The sequence below is a fragment of the Schistocerca nitens genome, unplaced genomic scaffold, assembly GCF_023898315.1.
Source record: "Schistocerca nitens isolate TAMUIC-IGC-003100 unplaced genomic scaffold, iqSchNite1.1 HiC_scaffold_212, whole genome shotgun sequence".
NCBI lineage: Eukaryota > Metazoa > Arthropoda > Insecta > Orthoptera > Acrididae > Schistocerca > Schistocerca nitens.
Window position 1 is genome coordinate 1 of NW_026045753.1, and position 21,123 is coordinate 21,123.

General features: G+C 59.4%; 2 protein-coding genes across 2 annotated transcripts; both read left to right on the forward strand.

Moving 5' to 3' along the window:
- Positions 1-1,594: 1,594 nt before the first annotated feature.
- LOC126220894 (uncharacterized) lies at positions 1,595-2,380 on the forward strand. The gene has a single exon (XM_049942166.1). The coding sequence runs from the start codon at positions 1,595-1,597 to the stop codon at positions 2,378-2,380; it is 786 nt and encodes a 261-aa protein (XP_049798123.1).
- A 12,288-nt stretch (positions 2,381-14,668) lies between these two features.
- On the forward strand, positions 14,669-15,454 carry LOC126220893 (uncharacterized). The gene has a single exon (XM_049942165.1). The coding sequence runs from the start codon at positions 14,669-14,671 to the stop codon at positions 15,452-15,454; it is 786 nt and encodes a 261-aa protein (XP_049798122.1).
- Positions 15,455-21,123: the final 5,669 nt, after the last annotated feature.

Below are 21,123 nucleotides of genomic sequence, written 5' to 3' on the forward strand. Positions count from 1 at the left end.
AACAGTTTCCTAACGTTGTTGTTGTAGTATACCACGGTGGGTTTTTTTTCCCATCCCTCACAGTTCGACACTCGGCACGTACCTGTCTAAAAACGCATTTTTACCATTGCCTTGCACTTTCTCCATGAACACTCAACATTGTCAGTGTCGGAACAGGCATTTGCCTTTTCATCTGTCGGGTCGTCTGCAAATCTGCCTTCTATTACTCTTGCTAGCCAAAACAGATAGATACACCGTCCTCCCTGCAACGGCCTTATGATCACTGCGTCCCTGTTCTGCACATACAGAGTCGAAACACGTTCGGGTCTGTTTGTCATCCGTAGGTCCACGATGTTATCTCCACGAGTCGGTTCTCTGTTCATTTTGCTCGAGGTGATTTTCGGACAGTGCACTCAGTATAATGTCACTCGATGCTCTCTGTCCCCCTACCACCCGTCCTGAACATCATCTGAGTGTCCCAGTCTATATCGGGTAAATTGAAATCTCCACCTAAGACCCTAACATGCTGAGGAAAATGTATGTGAAATGTGTTTCCAAAATCCGTCTCTCCGTTGTTCTGCCACTAATGCTGCTGCGTCGGGAGGTCGGTCAAAGGAGCCAATTATTATTAAACCTAGCTCGGTTGTTGGGTGTAACCTCCACCCACAATATTTCACAGGAACCATCCACCTCTACTTCACTACAGGATCAAAACTACTACTCAAACAGCGACGAACACACCACCACCGGTTGCATGCAATCGAGCCTTTCTAAAACACCGTCTGTACCTTTGTGACAATTTCGGCAGAATTTATCCCTGGCGTCAGCCAGCTTTCTGTACCTTATCACGATTGCAGAGCTTCGGTGCTTTCTCTGTCAGCGCTTGCGGTTCCGGTACTGTACCAACGCAGCTTCGACAGTTGACAATTAACAAACGATACCGATTGCTGCTTGGTCCCCGCACCCGTTGAGGCTGCTGTTGCCCCCTTTCTGTACTTGCCCAAGGCCATCTAACCTAACAAAACCGCCCAGCCCACGCCACACAACCCCTGCTACCCGTGTAGCCGCTTGTTGCGTGTAGTGCTCTCCACCTAAGACTATAACATGCCTTCGACATTCGCAGTGTACAACACCTTAGGTTAGGGTTGGCGTCGCTTGGGTTAGGTTAGGTTACGTTAGGTGGACGTGGGTTAGGTTAAGGGTTAAAGTTAGGTTAGGCGTCAAAGTTAGGTTAAGCGTTCGGACGTGAGGCGTCAGGTGGCCGCACCTACCTTACGGCCGGACATCTTAGGTTAGGCTAAGGGCGCCGAGGTCACGTTACGTTCACCTTCGGGCGCCACACGTAGCTGTCACAGGTAGGTAGTAGTTCGGTCGGTCGGTCGTCGGCAAGCCGCAAAAAACTACAGACGACGTCGACAACAAGACCGAGCAGGAGGCAGATATATACCGAGCGCCAAAGAGACCGACCACACACACACACACACACACACACACACAAAACAACAAACACCACCCACCGGCCAAAGGGGCACCAAAAAAACCCACAAAGCCGAGCACCACACGTCGCGACCAGAGGCAACCCGCAACCGCAACGGCGCTTTCCGCACCGGGCCGGATGCACGTACGACAACACCGCTACCCGTACACAAGGCCTCCCATTGCACACAGCCGCTCTGTGTTCAACATCATCAATGGCGCGCCCGCGGCTCGTCGCGGTCGCAGCCATGACGCCGCCGCCACTTTTGCACCAACACATTCACGCACCGCAAAACAGCTCGCCGACCCACCGACACAGCACAGCCGACAAACAAAAACAACCGCGGCGGCGGCAACAAAACAAAACAAACACCTCGCACCAAGCGTCCGACAGAAAACAAACGGACAGGCACACAGGCCTCTGCTAACGACCACGACACAGCGGCACGCTGCCCCTTTCCCGCCACTCTCGATTCACAGCGCACGCGACCCCGTCGTCGACGACGACACGCGACGGGCTCGCTTCCCGCAACCTACACCTTTCCGCCACTACGCACGGCTCCACCCGACGCCCGTCGCAACGGCACTACTGCACGCACTATCACCCCCGCCGCCGCCGCCGCCGCCGCCGCCGCCGCCTCCTCCTCTCTCCCCCTTCCCGTACACAACAACACAGCCAAAAACACACTCACGACCCAAACATAACAACATGGCACGTGCATCGGCGCACACCCCCAACCAGTCACCGTCGACACAACCACACGCAAGGCACGGAAAAACCGGCGTCCTTCCACGTTGCCATCAAAGCAGCACAAACAACCACACAGGAGGAACCACCAACAACTGCCGGCCGGCCGGCAACCACCAAACGCACATTCCCGCTCGCCACCACACACCTCTCGGCAGCCGTTTCGCAAAGACATGACATGACATGACGCGACATCATCGCATCACGGGCGACGCACGCACACCGACCCACTTTCCCGCCCGTCTCTCTCTCTCTTTTTCTTCCGACGCCTTCGGCCGAGCACACACGTACGTGGCACAACGCCCAACACAGTCACACACAGTCGACAGGCGCACGCCCAGGCACGCAACGACGCAGCGCAGCAAAGGCGCCCGCGACACATACCTCCTCTCCCGTCTCGCCGCCGACCGCCAGCCAGCCACTCGCAATGTGCACTGGCCAACCGGACACACGTCCACCGCGCCGCCTCCGACCACCCGCCAGGGGGCGCTCACGTCCGCGACAACAGCGCGGCCCGCCGCCGGGCGGGCCCAGCCCGGCCCAGGCGGCGCGCGCTGCTCTGCACTCGGCGCGCCGCGCCACACATCCTGCTGCAGACCGGGCTCGTCTCTCTGTACGCGTCTGCGTCTGCCCGCATCTCATCTTCCTGCGCATCAACACAAACGAGGCCACGTGAGCAAACCCCCGTCACAACGCCACATCACGCACTGCCTTGTCGACCGCCTAAATAAATGCACTCACCCACCAGCCATCCGCTTCGTCCTCTTCTTGCTTACTCGTTGTTCGTCGTTGTTGCTGCTGCACCAGCACCAGCACCAGCACCGGCGGCGGCGGCGGCGGCGGCGGCGGCGGCGGCGGCGGCGGCGGCGGCGGCAGCGGCAGCGGCAGCGCACACAGCCCCCAGCCGGCCGCATCCGAGGGGGCCCCGCCGCCAGCGTCGCCTCCTTGGGCACAGGTGCGGTGCTGTGGCCGCCCATCCAACCGCATTTGCTGGCCGTCCCAGCCGCCAGGCAGGCGTTCCCACTGCCGCGCACCGCCTCTGCTGCAGAAGACGAACAAACGAAACGTACAAACATACACGCACCCGAAGCGTGGCCACACACGGACGGGACCGACAGGCTCCAAGGCGACCAAACGATGGAAAAACAAACACAAAAACAAAAGACACGCGAGCGAGCGAGCAAGCACGCAGTCGCCTCGCCTCTGTCCTCCCGCCCCCGCCCTTCTCCCCACCACATGCCCACAAACACCACCGCCTGCCCGCATCTCCACATTCGCCCCCTCCATTTGTTCCCTTGCGTTCGTTCCTTCCTTCCTTCCATGTGTCTGCGTGCGCGGCGCCTCTCCAACATCCGCCGTCCGTCCGTCCCGTTTTCGCCGTACCACACGCCACCGTCGGCGCCGCCTCGCCTCCTCCCAGTCCACCACCGCCGCCGCCCCTGTCCGCCCCGCACACCACCATACACCGCTGCTTGTCCCGGCCGTTGCCACCAAAGGCGCCAGCCGCAAACCGCGCCAAACGCCGCAGCGCGCGTGCGTCCTTCCTTCTTGCTTGCTTCTCCGTGCCGACGCTGCCTCTATTCCCGCACCCATTCGGCCGACAAGCACTGGCGTCGACGACACAGCCGTTGGGCTCCGGCACTGCGCGTACCGGAGTTACACGCGCACCCCCCCTCGCGAACGCACGACTCATTCTCTTTGTTGTTTCTCCTCTTTCTTACGTCTTCGTTTCTTGTTTGTTTGTTTTTTTTTTTTTCCTCCCACCGCCGCATGTGACACAATGGCCTCCCTCCCCCTTTCGTTCGTTGTCGCCGCTTTGTTTCTCTTTCTCATTGGTGCACGTCCGACGCGCTCCATTTCCACCACACCACGGCCATCGGCCTCCTCAACGGGCAGGCGCAGTGTGCCATTCTCCGGCGCACAAGCACACCGCGCGGCTCGCTCTCCTCGCCCCCACGCCACGCCACGCCACGCAGCACAAATGATGCTGTCTCGCAACACGACACACGGTGCGCACACCCCCGACCACGCGGCTCTTAAAAGGCATGGCACCGGCGACATGCGCCGCCCCGGCCCGCATCCGTCGTCTCACGTTCACTGCCGGCCGCGTCTGAGGCTACAACCGCACCACAACAACGGTCCCCTCCCGGCAACACATTTGTTGCACAAACACAACCGCCGAGCGCAGCGCGAGCCACCCACACGCGCCCTCCCCGTCTTTAAAAGCCTCCGCGTCTCCTTTCTCCTTTCGCGCCCCTCCCATCTCCCGAATATGCCAGCAGCGGTGCCACTACCGCGAAACGGACACGCCTTCCGGGCCACATGCAAGGGCACGCCCACCACCAACTACTGCCATATTCGCGGACGCAGTTAGGCAACACGCAACGCACTCTCCACCTACTTTCTCTCTCTCGTCCATTCTCTTTAAAACACACGAACCAACCAACCACGGCTAACACACTTTTTCGCGACACCTTTGACTGCGTTATCTTGACCGTGACGGCAGCTATCGACCTTCCAATTCCCCACTAAACACACACACACCCCTACATACACACCCTTCGCTACACCGGACAACAACAGCGTACACAACAGGAGGGCACACGAAACGGCAGGCAAGGGCAACGCATTCTCATAGATTCCTCCTCCGAGCCATGTCGGCGAACGTTTCATCCGGGAAGGCAATGCAATTCAGCCGTCACCACGGCCGACACCTGCAGCCGCGCCGTAAACGCCTTTCAGTGCGGCTGCAATGCACGGGAACGTTCCGTTGCTATAGACAGCGCCTCTCCGTTTTTCCCTGCTTCGTTTTCCGGTGATTGCTTCTCCATTTTGTTTGTTTTATTACTTTCCGTTCCCCTCCTCCACCATTGTTTCCGTCCCCAACAGTTTTGCTCATTCCACACGTTCTGCCCAGACACGACACTCGACCGATCAAAGGTCAGCCTTTCGTCACCGTTCGCGGCGCCGACGGTGCCACAGTGCGACTGGTGTGAACACCGACACGTTGCCATGACGCCGGTGTACCGCGCCGATATTGACAGTTACTCAGAGCCGCCGGATCGGATCACATCACCGACACACCTGCCATTTCACACCGGGGGACACAGACCAACGAAACGCGTGTACGCCCATAACAACAAACAACGACCGTCGTCGTCTAGCCTCACGCTTACTGTACTCAACCGAACACACGTGCACCGTGAATGACGTGCGTGCGCACAACAGTCCAATCAATCATCAGTCAAACTGCAGAAACGGCTATCATCAAATCAAGGGCCAAATAGGTACACCACCGTGCGTGTCGCCTACCCCACCCGCCCGTACATTTCTTGGCGACTTCGTAATGGATGATAGTACGACACGTCCATTTAAAACGTCACCAACACACACACACCAACGCGCCGTACAGCAAAGGGAATAGTCGACGGCAACACAACATTTCACCCTCGCCATCATGTATGATGTGACAACAGACGGCCGTAACGGTGACATCCAACAATCAATCAATCGCGAGGACTTTCAATTGCAGTCACGTGACTAACCGGGCAGACGGAGACAAAGACATGAATCAGCGCCACAGACAGCACCAACACCTCCTATCGATCTATCTGTGTGTCGACAAACAACCACGCCAAGACTCGTGCACGCATTCCACGTCACACCGGCGGCAACCAAACCCTCGCGGCCGTACCCCAGTAACCACAACCACAACCACATTCGAGACCACACCACCACGGCACAGCAGCACCACCAGCTGCCTCGCAACCAACCAAACCGGGTAGCTATGCCGCCCCTCTCACTCACTCACTCACTCACACACACACAAACAATTCCGCTCTTCCCGCAAAGGCAATTTGGTGGCCCTGAAAAGGGCCGTTTTGCCGCTCTCGCAACGGAGGGAGCTTCCTTCCTTCCTTCCTTCCTTCCTTCCTTCCTTCCAAGAGCCGAAGTAACAACCTCCTCCTTACTTGGAGCTCGTGTACTTGGTCACCGCCTTCGTGCCCTCGCTCACGGCGTGCTTGGCCAGCTCGCCAGGCAGCAAGAGCCGCACAGCCGTCTGGATCTCGCGGGACGTGATGGTCGAGCGCTTGTTGTAGTGCGCCAGGCGAGACGCCTCGGCCGCAATGCGCTCGAAAATGTCGTTCACGAAGCTGTTCATGATGCTCATCGCCTTCGACGAGATGCCCGTGTCGGGGTGCACCTGCTTCAGCACCTTGTAGATGTAGATGGCATAGCTCTCCTTCCTCTTGCGCTTCTTCTTCTTGTCGCCCTTCGAAATGTTCTTCTGCGCCTTGCCGGCCTTCTTGGCGGCCTTCCCGCTAGTCTTGGGCGGCATCTCGAACGTACAACAACAGGCAGCAAGCGCTCCGCTCTAGTCAGCGTCTCCCCACACAGTGGCACCCGCCGCTACCGCAACACCGCACCTTTACCAGCTCGCCCTGTTGCGGCCGCCGACCAATGGGGCGCGCGCGCAACCGGCCGCCGCACCCGAGCCCATAAAGGGACCCCCACCCCGCCGCCGCCGGCACACGCACGCACTCCGCTGCTCGACTCGCTGCGGCTCGCACCGTTACGGTTACGTGTTTAGCGCTTACGCCACTAGCCAAACGCCATGTCCGGACGCGGAAAGGGAGGCAAAGTCAAGGGCAAGTCAAAGTCCCGCTCAAGCAGGGCTGGGCTCCAGTTCCCGGTCGGCAGAATCCACCGCCTCCTGCGCAAGGGAAACTACGCCGAGCGCGTCGGCGCCGGGGCGCCCGTCTACCTCGCCGCCGTCATGGAGTACCTCGCGGCTGAGGTGCTCGAGCTGGCCGGAAACGCGGCCCGCGACAACAAGAAGACGCGCATCATCCCGCGCCACCTGCAGCTCGCCATCCGCAACGACGAGGAGCTCAACAAGCTCTTGTCGGGCGTCACCATCGCACAGGGTGGTGTCCTGCCCAACATCCAGGCCGTCCTGCTGCCAAAGAAGACCGAGAAGAAGGCCTAAACAGGGACCGCGGCGCTGCGCTTGCGTGCTCCCTGCACGCAAACGCAAACGCGCCTTTGCCTTGCCGGCTCGCCTCACAACAATCGGCCCTTTTCAGGGCCACCACACAAACCTACGTCCAAAGCAAAGTTTCCGTCGTCCTCGCCGCACTTTACAACAACGTCCACAGCGCCGGCGCACGTCCGCCATCTTGTCCACAGCCCGTGTGGCCGAACACACACACATTTTTTCTGCACCCCTCCACGCACGCACAGTCGCGTTCCAAACAACGACAACGACATCAATACACCAATAATGTGATGTGATCATTGTTAATATGTTCATAATTAAAAGAGCGCGTAACGGCCCGACGACGGACGACACGCGGGCCGCCGCGCGCGCTCTCCAAACACACAGGCACAGGACAAACCAAACCAAACCAAACAGCTGATCCGATCGATGATCCGGCCCGCGCCACAAACAAACCACGCACACACCGGACTCAGCCGCGCCCTCCCGCATCCATCATCACACACGTCACGTCGAAACTCCAAACGGAACGCACGCACGCAAAGCAACAGAGGCGCACAACAACAACAACAACAACAACAAACACACACACACAGAGGCAGGCAGGCAACACAGACCCTTTCGCACTTTTCAATTTCCGAACAGTGTGGTGGCCCTGAAAAGGGCCGTTTTTCGTCTCTCCCACCAAGCACGGGCAACGGCACGGCCGCGGGAAGGCCACAGCACAGCACACCGGCTGCCTGCCTAACCGCCGAAACCGTACAGGGTGCGCCCCTGCCTCTTCAGGGCGTACACCACGTCCATGGCCGTCACAGTCTTGCGCTTGGCGTGCTCAGTGTACGTCACCGCGTCGCGGATCACGTTCTCCAGGAACACCTTCAGCACTCCGCGGGTCTCCTCGTAGATCAGACCAGAGATGCGCTTCACGCCGCCCCTGCGAGCCAGGCGGCGGATGGCGGGCTTCGTGATGCCCTGGATGTTGTCGCGCAACACCTTGCGGTGCCGCTTGGCGCCACCCTTGCCCAGCCCCTTTCCTCCCTTGCCGCGGCCTGTCATTCTTCCTCCTCCTCAAGCAACAAAAAAAGCACAAGCGGCAGCTCCTCACCCGGCGCTAGCGAGTCGGCTACGGTGCGCCGTGAGCGCGCGCCGCCCCCCTATATAGACTCTGGCCCGCCCTCCCCCCACCACGCGCACCGAGGGCATATAAGCGCAGCACGGGCCCGCGCGGGCCCGTTGTCAAGGCAGCACCGGACGCTTCGCTACCGCACGCACCGCTAACCGCTATGGCCCGCACAAAGCAAACGGCCCGCAAGTCCACCGGCGGAAAGGCGCCGCGCAAACAGCTCGCCACCAAGGCGGCGAGGAAGAGCGCGCCCGCCACCGGCGGCGTCAAGAAGCCCCACCGCTACAGGCCGGGCACCGTCGCCCTGCGAGAAATCAGGCGCTACCAGAAGAGCACAGAGCTGCTCATCCGCAAGCTGCCGTTCCAGCGCCTAGTGCGCGAGATCGCCCAGGACTTCAAGACCGACCTGCGCTTCCAGAGCTCCGCAGTCATGGCCCTGCAGGAGGCCAGCGAGGCCTACCTCGTCGGCCTCTTCGAAGACACCAACCTGTGCGCAATCCACGCCAAGCGCGTCACCATCATGCCCAAGGACATCCAGCTCGCGCGCCGCATCCGCGGCGAGCGCGCCTAAACCGCTTAGCCGCGGCACGGCACCGCACGCGCGCAACACAAAAAAAACGGCCCTTTTCAGGGCCACTAACATCTCTCCGTCGCGAGCAAAACTTTTGTCGGTCTTGCCGCCCAGCCTCTCTCTCTAGCCCCGTTAAAACAACCACCACAATTCCCCACCCTCCCTCCCGTACACAGCCGCTCTCGCCAACAATCACAATCGACGTCATCCCACCCCACCCCTTCAAATACACACAAACAAACAGCCGGACGACGTCACCACGGGTGGCTGGCCGCCGCCGTCTCCGAGGCGCCACCGCGCCTTCCCAATTCCCGCCGGCCACTTCCACGTCTCAACGTCCCCGTCCCCCTTTCACACAGAGAGGACACACACATAACAAACAAGACGCGCCATCCGCAAAGCAAGCAAACAAACAGAGTCTCCAGAAACATGAGAAACCAACCGTCGGCCGCCGCACAAAATACAAAACACAAAACAAAACGGCCACAACCGCTCCGCTACCGCGCGCCGCCGCCTACCGCCACCGGCCCCACAATCCAACCACCACGGCACGCACACAGTACCCACAAGGGTCATACAGAAACGCCACACAAACACCAACCAACCCCACACACACACACACACACACACCCCGGCGCATGCACGCACGGCCACCCAAACAAGACAACACAACGCGCCAAGCACGACAATCAACGCCTTCCCGACGTCCTCTGATGGCCCTGAGAAGGGCCGTTTTGGGCCGCGCGCAGCCGTGCCATCGCGCGCCACTAGACGACGCGGGGGAGGGGGGTGGGGGACGACGGGGTCAAGCGCCAGCCCTTCCCTTCCTTCCCCTTTCCTTTCTTTACTTTAACTTCACTTCTTCTTCTTGGGCGAAGCCTTCGCCTTAGACGGCGTCGTCGCCTTCTTCGGGCGCGGCGCCTTCGGCTTCTTCGTCGGAACCTTCGCGGCCTTCTTCGCCTTCGACGGCGACTTGGCCTTGGCCGGCTTGGCCGCAGCCGCCTTCTTCGCACCCGCGGGAGCCGCCGACGCCGCAGACGCCTTCTTGGCGGCGCCCGCCTTCCGACCGGTCGCCGCCTTCACGCCACCAGCCTTCTTTGCGCCGGCCACACGGGCGCCCTTCTTCTCCTTGCTGGCCGGAGCGGCGCGCTTCTTCTTCGCACCGCCGGCACGGGCCTTGCCGCCCTCGGCCGCCCCGCCGCCGGCGCCGGCAAGCTTGAAAGAGCCGGACGCGCCCTTCCCCTTCGTCTGCACCAGCTCGCCAGCCACGACGGCCGACTTGAGGTACTTCTTGATAAAGGGCGCCAGCTTCTCCGCGTCCAGCTTGTAGTGCGCGGCAATGTACTTCTTGATCGCCTGCAGCGACGAGCCGCCGCGCTCCTTCAGACTCTTGATGGCGGCCGTCACCATCTCAGAGGTGCGCGGGTGCGCAGGCTTGGCGCGCGGCTTCTTCGCAGACGCCGCAGACTTGGCCTTCTTCGTCGTGCCGGTGGCGGCGGGTGCCGCAGCAGTCTCGTTCGTAGCCGCCTGATCTGCCATTATTTCGACGACGCGCGTACACACACGAGAGCGAGAGCGAGAGCGGCAGGCGGCAAGCACGGCGGCAGAGAATAGCCGCCGCGCCGCCAGGCCCAGCCAGTGTCGCGGGCGGGCGCGGACGGCCGAGAGAGCGGCCGCCACTCTGCGCGCCGCCGCGCCGCGCCTCCCGCGCTTGCTACCGCCCAACGTCCGACAGCCTGTGCGGACCAGCCCCAAACCTGCGCCGCAACCACCCGCGCCGTTCAAACCACCGAGGATGGGGCTACACACGGCCACACCACAGTCGCCAACCAGTCGCCACGGCAGCGCCGCAAACCACGGCCAAACTGCAGCTACCGCGCGCTACAGCCTGGCTCGGCCCGCCGAGAATCGCCGCCCCCGCCCACATGCCGCCCCCACAGCCCCAGCCGACGACCCGCCACAATGGCCAAACCTTCGGCAAAAGTGCCACACCGTCGCCGCGCCAGCCCGGCCAGCGCGGCCGCCGCCACAGCCACACAAGCGGAGGCGTGCGGCGATGCCGGCCGTGCAAACGCACCTCCGCCGCCCCATCGCCCTCCCACCGTTTCCCGATCGGCCCGCAGCCGTCGGGCCACCTCGCCCGCCAACATTCGCGCCCCTTTCTCACAAAATTGCCCGCCGCAAACAAAACGGGCGCCGCCTGCGCAACATCGGCACCGGCCAACCGAGCGCCGCCGCCCCTCGCCGCTTACGCGAGGGGGGCTGACCGCCGTCCGCAACTACAGACACACCGAATCTGCCTCCAAGCACACACGACAGCCGACCTCCTACATTTATACGCCGCAAGCCACCCAACGGTGTGTGGCGGAGGGCACTTTTTACGTTACGTGCCACTGTCGTCATTGCCTCCCTTTGCCGTTCCAGTCGCGTATGGTTCGCGGGAACAACGACTGTCTGAAAGCCTCCGTGCGCGCTCGAATCTCTCTACTTTTACTACATTCGGGATCTCCTCGGGAGGTATATACGTACGGGGAAGCAATATATTCGATACCTCATCCGGAAACGCACCCTCTCGAAAACCTGGCGAGCAAGCTACACCGCGATGCAGAGAGCGCCTCCCTTGCAGAGTCTGCCACTTAACTATCACGGTTACCACATAACCCTGTGACGAAACGTTGGACCTTTCTCTATCTCCTCCGTCAACCCGACCTGCTACGCATCCCACACTGGTGGGCAACACTCACGTATGGGTCGGTCGAACGCGTGTTTTTGTAAGCCACCTCCTTTGTTGATGGACTACATTTTTGCTAAGCATTCTCCCAGTGCATCTCAACCTGGTACCCGCCTTACCAACAATTACTTTTATCTGATCATCATTCCACTTCCAAATCATTCCGCACGCATACTCCCAGATACATATTTTACAGACGTCACAGCTACCAGTGTTTGTCCCGCTATCATATAATCAATCATACAATAAACGATCCTTCTTTCTGTATATTCGCAATACATCACATTTGTCTATGTTAAGGGGACAGTTGCCACTCCCTGCACCGGGTGCCTATCCGCTGCCGATCGTCCTGCAACCTCTCTGTATACTACATACAGCACATCATCCGCGAAACGACGCATGGAACGTCCGGCACTATCTACTAGCTCATTTATATGATATGAATTGTGAAAAGCAATGGTCCCATAACACTCCCCCGTGGCACGCCAGGGGTTACTTTAACGTCTGTAGACGTCTGTCTCTCCATTGATAACAACATGCTGTGTTCCGTCTGCTAACATCTCGTCAATCCAGCCACACAGTTGGTCTGATATTCTGTAGACTCTTACGTCGTTTATCAGGCGACGGTGCGGAGCTGTATCGAACGCCTTCCGGACGTCAACGACAATGGCATCCACCTGGGAGCCTGTATCTCATATTTTCTGGGTCTCATGCGCAAATAAAGCGAGCTGGGGGTCTCACACACGATCGCTGTTTCCGGAATCCAACATGGATTCCTACATAGTAGACTCTGGAGTTTCCACAAACGACATGATACTCGAGCAAACAACATGTTCTACAACACATCGACGTCAGAGATATGGGTCTATGGTTTTTGCGCATCTGCTCGACGACTGGGACTACCTGTGCTCTTTTCCAATCATTTGGAACCCTCCCTTCCTCTCCAGAGACTTGCGGTACACGGCTGTTAGAAGGGGGGCAGGTTGTTTCGCGTACCCTGTGTAGGAATCGCGAATTGGTAATCCCGTCGGGTCCGGCGGACTTTCCCATTCCTCCTTGGACACTTATTTCGATGTCAGCCGGTTTCTCGTTCGTGCGAGCATTTAGAGACGGAACTGCAGTGCGGTCCGTCCTCTGTGAAACAGCTTTGGAAACAGGTGTTTAGGTATTTCACAGCTTTACGCGTGTCATCCTCTGTTTCAATGCCATCACCATGCCGGAGTGTCTGGATATGCTGTTTCGAGCCACTTACTGATTCAACGCAAGACCGGAACGTCCTAGCATTTTCTGTCAACGTCGGTACATAGGGTTTGTTCTACTTTCGAATTCACTGAACGCTTCACGCATAGCCCTCCTTACGCTCACACTTTGGACATCGTTTAGCTTCTGTTTGTCTCGGAGGTTTTGGCTGCGTTTAAACTTTGGGTGAAGCTCTCTTTGCTTTCGCAACAGTTTCCTAACGTTGTTGTTGTAGTATACCACGGTGGGTTTTTTTTCCCATCCCTCACAGTTCGACACTCGGCACGTACCTGTCTAAAAACGCATTTTTACCATTGCCTTGCACTTTCTCCATGAACACTCAACATTGTCAGTGTCGGAACAGGCATTTGCCTTTTCATCTGTCGGGTCGTCTGCAAATCTGCCTTCTATTACTCTTGCTAGCCAAAACAGATAGATACACCGTCCTCCCTGCAACGGCCTTATGATCACTGCGTCCCTGTTCTGCACATACAGAGTCGAAACACGTTCGGGTCTGTTTGTCATCCGTAGGTCCACGATGTTATCTCCACGAGTCGGTTCTCTGTTCATTTTGCTCGAGGTGATTTTCGGACAGTGCACTCAGTATAATGTCACTCGATGCTCTCTGTCCCCCTACCACCCGTCCTGAACATCATCTGAGTGTCCCAGTCTATATCGGGTAAATTGAAATCTCCACCTAAGACCCTAACATGCTGAGGAAAATGTATGTGAAATGTGTTTCCAAAATCCGTCTCTCCGTTGTTCTGCCACTAATGCTGCTGCGTCGGGAGGTCGGTCAAAGGAGCCAATTATTATTAAACCTAGCTCGGTTGTTGGGTGTAACCTCCACCCACAATATTTCACAGGAACCATCCACCTCTACTTCACTACAGGATCAAAACTACTACTCAAACAGCGACGAACACACCACCACCGGTTGCATGCAATCGAGCCTTTCTAAAACACCGTCTGTACCTTTGTGACAATTTCGGCAGAATTTATCCCTGGCGTCAGCCAGCTTTCTGTACCTTATCACGATTGCAGAGCTTCGGTGCTTTCTCTGTCAGCGCTTGCGGTTCCGGTACTGTACCAACGCAGCTTCGACAGTTGACAATTAACAAACGATACCGATTGCTGCTTGGTCCCCGCACCCGTTGAGGCTGCTGTTGCCCCCTTTCTGTACTTGCCCAAGGCCATCTAACCTAACAAAACCGCCCAGCCCACGCCACACAACCCCTGCTACCCGTGTAGCCGCTTGTTGCGTGTAGTGCTCTCCACCTAAGACTATAACATGCCTTCGACATTCGCAGTGTACAACACCTTAGGTTAGGGTTGGCGTCGCTTGGGTTAGGTTAGGTTACGTTAGGTGGACGTGGGTTAGGTTAAGGGTTAAAGTTAGGTTAGGCGTCAAAGTTAGGTTAAGCGTTCGGACGTGAGGCGTCAGGTGGCCGCACCTACCTTACGGCCGGACATCTTAGGTTAGGCTAAGGGCGCCGAGGTCACGTTACGTTCACCTTCGGGCGCCACACGTAGCTGTCACAGGTAGGTAGTAGTTCGGTCGGTCGGTCGTCGGCAAGCCGCAAAAAACTACAGACGACGTCGACAACAAGACCGAGCAGGAGGCAGATATATACCGAGCGCCAAAGAGACCGACCACACACACACACACACACACACACACACAAAACAACAAACACCACCCACCGGCCAAAGGGGCACCAAAAAAACCCACAAAGCCGAGCACCACACGTCGCGACCAGAGGCAACCCGCAACCGCAACGGCGCTTTCCGCACCGGGCCGGATGCACGTACGACAACACCGCTACCCGTACACAAGGCCTCCCATTGCACACAGCCGCTCTGTGTTCAACATCATCAATGGCGCGCCCGCGGCTCGTCGCGGTCGCAGCCATGACGCCGCCGCCACTTTTGCACCAACACATTCACGCACCGCAAAACAGCTCGCCGACCCACCGACACAGCACAGCCGACAAACAAAAACAACCGCGGCGGCGGCAACAAAACAAAACAAACACCTCGCACCAAGCGTCCGACAGAAAACAAACGGACAGGCACACAGGCCTCTGCTAACGACCACGACACAGCGGCACGCTGCCCCTTTCCCGCCACTCTCGATTCACAGCGCACGCGACCCCGTCGTCGACGACGACACGCGACGGGCTCGCTTCCCGCAACCTACACCTTTCCGCCACTACGCACGGCTCCACCCGACGCCCGTCGCAACGGCACTACTGCACGCACTATCACCCCCGCCGCCGCCGCCGCCGCCGCCGCCGCCGCCTCCTCCTCTCTCCCCCTTCCCGTACACAACAACACAGCCAAAAACACACTCACGACCCAAACATAACAACATGGCACGTGCATCGGCGCACACCCCCAACCAGTCACCGTCGACACAACCACACGCAAGGCACGGAAAAACCGGCGTCCTTCCACGTTGCCATCAAAGCAGCACAAACAACCACACAGGAGGAACCACCAACAACTGCCGGCCGGCCGGCAACCACCAAACGCACATTCCCGCTCGCCACCACACACCTCTCGGCAGCCGTTTCGCAAAGACATGACATGACATGACGCGACATCATCGCATCACGGGCGACGCACGCACACCGACCCACTTTCCCGCCCGTCTCTCTCTCTCTTTTTCTTCCGACGCCTTCGGCCGAGCACACACGTACGTGGCACAACGCCCAACACAGTCACACACAGTCGACAGGCGCACGCCCAGGCACGCAACGACGCAGCGCAGCAAAGGCGCCCGCGACACATACCTCCTCTCCCGTCTCGCCGCCGACCGCCAGCCAGCCACTCGCAATGTGCACTGGCCAACCGGACACACGTCCACCGCGCCGCCTCCGACCACCCGCCAGGGGGCGCTCACGTCCGCGACAACAGCGCGGCCCGCCGCCGGGCGGGCCCAGCCCGGCCCAGGCGGCGCGCGCTGCTCTGCACTCGGCGCGCCGCGCCACACATCCTGCTGCAGACCGGGCTCGTCTCTCTGTACGCGTCTGCGTCTGCCCGCATCTCATCTTCCTGCGCATCAACACAAACGAGGCCACGTGAGCAAACCCCCGTCACAACGCCACATCACGCACTGCCTTGTCGACCGCCTAAATAAATGCACTCACCCACCAGCCATCCGCTTCGTCCTCTTCTTGCTTACTCGTTGTTCGTCGTTGTTGCTGCTGCACCAGCACCAGCACCAGCACCGGCGGCGGCGGCGGCGGCGGCGGCGGCGGCGGCGGCGGCGGCGGCGGCGGCAGCGGCAGCGGCAGCGCACACAGCCCCCAGCCGGCCGCATCCGAGGGGGCCCCGCCGCCAGCGTCGCCTCCTTGGGCACAGGTGCGGTGCTGTGGCCGCCCATCCAACCGCATTTGCTGGCCGTCCCAGCCGCCAGGCAGGCGTTCCCACTGCCGCGCACCGCCTCTGCTGCAGAAGACGAACAAACGAAACGTACAAACATACACGCACCCGAAGCGTGGCCACACACGGACGGGACCGACAGGCTCCAAGGCGACCAAACGATGGAAAAACAAACACAAAAACAAAAGACACGCGAGCGAGCGAGCAAGCACGCAGTCGCCTCGCCTCTGTCCTCCCGCCCCCGCCCTTCTCCCCACCACATGCCCACAAACACCACCGCCTGCCCGCATCTCCACATTCGCCCCCTCCATTTGTTCCCTTGCGTTCGTTCCTTCCTTCCTTCCATGTGTCTGCGTGCGCGGCGCCTCTCCAACATCCGCCGTCCGTCCGTCCCGTTTTCGCCGTACCACACGCCACCGTCGGCGCCGCCTCGCCTCCTCCCAGTCCACCACCGCCGCCGCCCCTGTCCGCCCCGCACACCACCATACACCGCTGCTTGTCCCGGCCGTTGCCACCAAAGGCGCCAGCCGCAAACCGCGCCAAACGCCGCAGCGCGCGTGCGTCCTTCCTTCTTGCTTGCTTCTCCGTGCCGACGCTGCCTCTATTCCCGCACCCATTCGGCCGACAAGCACTGGCGTCGACGACACAGCCGTTGGGCTCCGGCACTGCGCGTACCGGAGTTACACGCGCACCCCCCCTCGCGAACGCACGACTCATTCTCTTTGTTGTTTCTCCTCTTTCTTACGTCTTCGTTTCTTGTTTGTTTGTTTTTTTTTTTTTCCTCCCACCGCCGCATGTGACACAATGGCCTCCCTCCCCCTTTCGTTCGTTGTCGCCGCTTTGTTTCTCTTTCTCATTGGTGCACGTCCGACGCGCTCCATTTCCACCACACCACGGCCATCGGCCTCCTCAACGGGCAGGCGCAGTGTGCCATTCTCCGGCGCACAAGCACACCGCGCGGCTCGCTCTCCTCGCCCCCACGCCACGCCACGCCACGCAGCACAAATGATGCTGTCTCGCAACACGACACACGGTGCGCACACCCCCGACCACGCGGCTCTTAAAAGGCATGGCACCGGCGACATGCGCCGCCCCGGCCCGCATCCGTCGTCTCACGTTCACTGCCGGCCGCGTCTGAGGCTACAACCGCACCACAACAACGGTCCCCTCCCGGCAACACATTTGTTGCACAAACACAACCGCCGAGCGCAGCGCGAGCCACCCACACGCGCCCTCCCCGTCTTTAAAAGCCTCCGCGTCTCCTTTCTCCTTTCGCGCCCCTCCCATCTCCCGAATATGCCAGCAGCGGTGCCACTACCGCGAAACGGACACGCCTTCCGGGCCACATGCAAGGGCACGCCCACCACCAACTACTGCCATATTCGCGGACGCAGTTAGGCAACACGCAACGCACTCTCCACCTACTTTCTCTCTCTCGTCCATTCTCTTTAAAACACACGAACCAACCAACCACGGCTAACACACTTTTTCGCGACACCTTTGACTGCGTTATCTTGACCGTGACGGCAGCTATCGACCTTCCAATTCCCCACTAAACACACACACACCCCTACATACACACCCTTCGCTACACCGGACAACAACAGCGTACACAACAGGAGGGCACACGAAACGGCAGGCAAGGGCAACGCATTCTCATAGATTCCTCCTCCGAGCCATGTCGGCGAACGTTTCATCCGGGAAGGCAATGCAATTCAGCCGTCACCACGGCCGACACCTGCAGCCGCGCCGTAAACGCCTTTCAGTGCGGCTGCAATGCACGGGAACGTTCCGTTGCTATAGACAGCGCCTCTCCGTTTTTCCCTGCTTCGTTTTCCGGTGATTGCTTCTCCATTTTGTTTGTTTTATTACTTTCCGTTCCCCTCCTCCACCATTGTTTCCGTCCCCAACAGTTTTGCTCATTCCACACGTTCTGCCCAGACACGACACTCGACCGATCAAAGGTCAGCCTTTCGTCACCGTTCGCGGCGCCGACGGTGCCACAGTGCGACTGGTGTGAACACCGACACGTTGCCATGACGCCGGTGTACCGCGCCGATATTGACAGTTACTCAGAGCCGCCGGATCGGATCACATCACCGACACACCTGCCATTTCACACCGGGGGACACAGACCAACGAAACGCGTGTACGCCCATAACAACAAACAACGACCGTCGTCGTCTAGCCTCACGCTTACTGTACTCAACCGAACACACGTGCACCGTGAATGACGTGCGTGCGCACAACAGTCCAATCAATCATCAGTCAAACTGCAGAAACGGCTATCATCAAATCAAGGGCCAAATAGGTACACCACCGTGCGTGTCGCCTACCCCACCCGCCCGTACATTTCTTGGCGACTTCGTAATGGATGATAGTACGACACGTCCATTTAAAACGTCACCAACACACACACACCAACGCGCCGTACAGCAAAGGGAATAGTCGACGGCAACACAACATTTCACCCTCGCCATCATGTATGATGTGACAACAGACGGCCGTAACGGTGACATCCAACAATCAATCAATCGCGAGGACTTTCAATTGCAGTCACGTGACTAACCGGGCAGACGGAGACAAAGACATGAATCAGCGCCACAGACAGCACCAACACCTCCTATCGATCTATCTGTGTGTCGACAAACAACCACGCCAAGACTCGTGCACGCATTCCACGTCACACCGGCGGCAACCAAACCCTCGCGGCCGTACCCCAGTAACCACAACCACAACCACATTCGAGACCACACCACCACGGCACAGCAGCACCACCAGCTGCCTCGCAACCAACCAAACCGGGTAGCTATGCCGCCCCTCTCACTCACTCACTCACTCACACACACACAAACAATTCCGCTCTTCCCGCAAAGGCAATTTGGTGGCCCTGAAAAGGGCCGTTTTGCCGCTCTCGCAACGGAGGGAGCTTCCTTCCTTCCTTCCTTCCTTCCTTCCTTCCTTCCAAGAGCCGAAGTAACAACCTCCTCCTTACTTGGAGCTCGTGTACTTGGTCACCGCCTTCGTGCCCTCGCTCACGGCGTGCTTGGCCAGCTCGCCAGGCAGCAAGAGCCGCACAGCCGTCTGGATCTCGCGGGACGTGATGGTCGAGCGCTTGTTGTAGTGCGCCAGGCGAGACGCCTCGGCCGCAATGCGCTCGAAAATGTCGTTCACGAAGCTGTTCATGATGCTCATCGCCTTCGACGAGATGCCCGTGTCGGGGTGCACCTGCTTCAGCACCTTGTAGATGTAGATGGCATAGCTCTCCTTCCTCTTGCGCTTCTTCTTCTTGTCGCCCTTCGAAATGTTCTTCTGCGCCTTGCCGGCCTTCTTGGCGGCCTTCCCGCTAGTCTTGGGCGGCATCTCGAACGTACAACAACAGGCAGCAAGCGCTCCGCTCTAGTCAGCGTCTCCCCACACAGTGGCACCCGCCGCTACCGCAACACCGCACCTTTACCAGCTCGCCCTGTTGCGGCCGCCGACCAATGGGGCGCGCGCGCAACCGGCCGCCGCACCCGAGCCCATAAAGGGACCCCACCCCGCCGCCGCCGGCACACGCACGCACTCGCTGCTCGACTCGCTGCGGCTCGCACCGTTACGGTTACGTGTTTAGCGCTTACGCCACTAGCCAAACGCCATGTCCGGACGCGGAAAGGGAGGCAAAGTCAAGGGCAAGTCAAAGTCCGCTCAAGCAGGGCTGGGCTCCAGTTCCCGGTCGGCAGAATCCACCGCCTCCTGCGCAAGGGAAACTACGCCGAGCGCGTCGGCGCCGGGGCGCCCGTCTACCTCGCCGCCGTCATGGAGTACCTCGCGGCTGAGGTGCTCGAGCTGGCCGGAAACGCGGCCCGCGACAACAAGAAGACGCGCATCATCCCGCGCCACCTGCAGCTCGCCATCCGCAACGACGAGGAGCTCAACAAGCTCTTGTCGGGCGTCACCATCGCACAGGGTGGTGTCCTGCCCAACATCCAGGCCGTCCTGCTGCCAAAGAAGACCGAGAAGAAGGCCTAAACAGGGACCGCGGCGCTGCGCTTGCGTGCTCCCTGCACGCAAACGCAAACGCGCCTTTGCCTTGCCGGCTCGCCTCACAACAATCGGCCCTTTTCAGGGCCACCACACAAACCTACGTCCAAAGCAAAGTTTCCGTCGTCCTCGCCGCACTTTACAACAACGTCCACAGCGCCGGCGCACGTCCGCCATCTTGTCCACAGCCCGTGTGGCCGAACACACACACATTTTTTCTGCACCCCTCACGCACGCACAGTCGCGTTCCAAACAACGACAACGACATCAATACACCAATAATGTGATGTGATCATTGTTAATATGTTCATAATTAAAAGAGCGCGTAACGGCCCGACGACGGACGACACGCGGGCCGCCGCGCGCGCTCTCCAAACACACAGGCACAGGACAAACCAAACCAAACCAAACAGCTGATCCGATCGATGATCCGGCCCGCGCCACAAACAAACCACGCACACACCGGACTCAGCCGCGCCCTCCCGCATCCATCATCACACACGTCACGTCGAAACTCCAAACGGAACGCACGCACGCAAAGCAACAGAGGCGCACAACAACAACAACAACAACAACAAACACACACACACAGAGGCAGGCAGGCAACACAGACCCTTTCGCACTTTTCAATTTCCGAACAGTGTGGTGGCCCTGAAAAGGGCCGTTTTTCGTCTCTCCACCAAGCACGGGCAACGGCACGGCCGCGGGAAGGCCACAGCACAGCACACCGGCTGCCTGCCTAACCGCCGAAACCGTACAGGGTGCGCCCCTGCCTCTTCAGGGCGTACACCACGTCCATGGCCGTCACAGTCTTGCGCTTGGCGTGCTCAGTGTACGTCACCGCGTC

Excerpts from the sequence above, each read along its gene's own strand:
- LOC126220894 (XM_049942166.1), top strand. The coding sequence starts at position 1,595 with ATGCACGTACGACAACACCGCTACCCGTACACAAGGCCTCCCATTGCA.
- LOC126220893 (XM_049942165.1), top strand. The coding sequence starts at position 14,669 with ATGCACGTACGACAACACCGCTACCCGTACACAAGGCCTCCCATTGCA.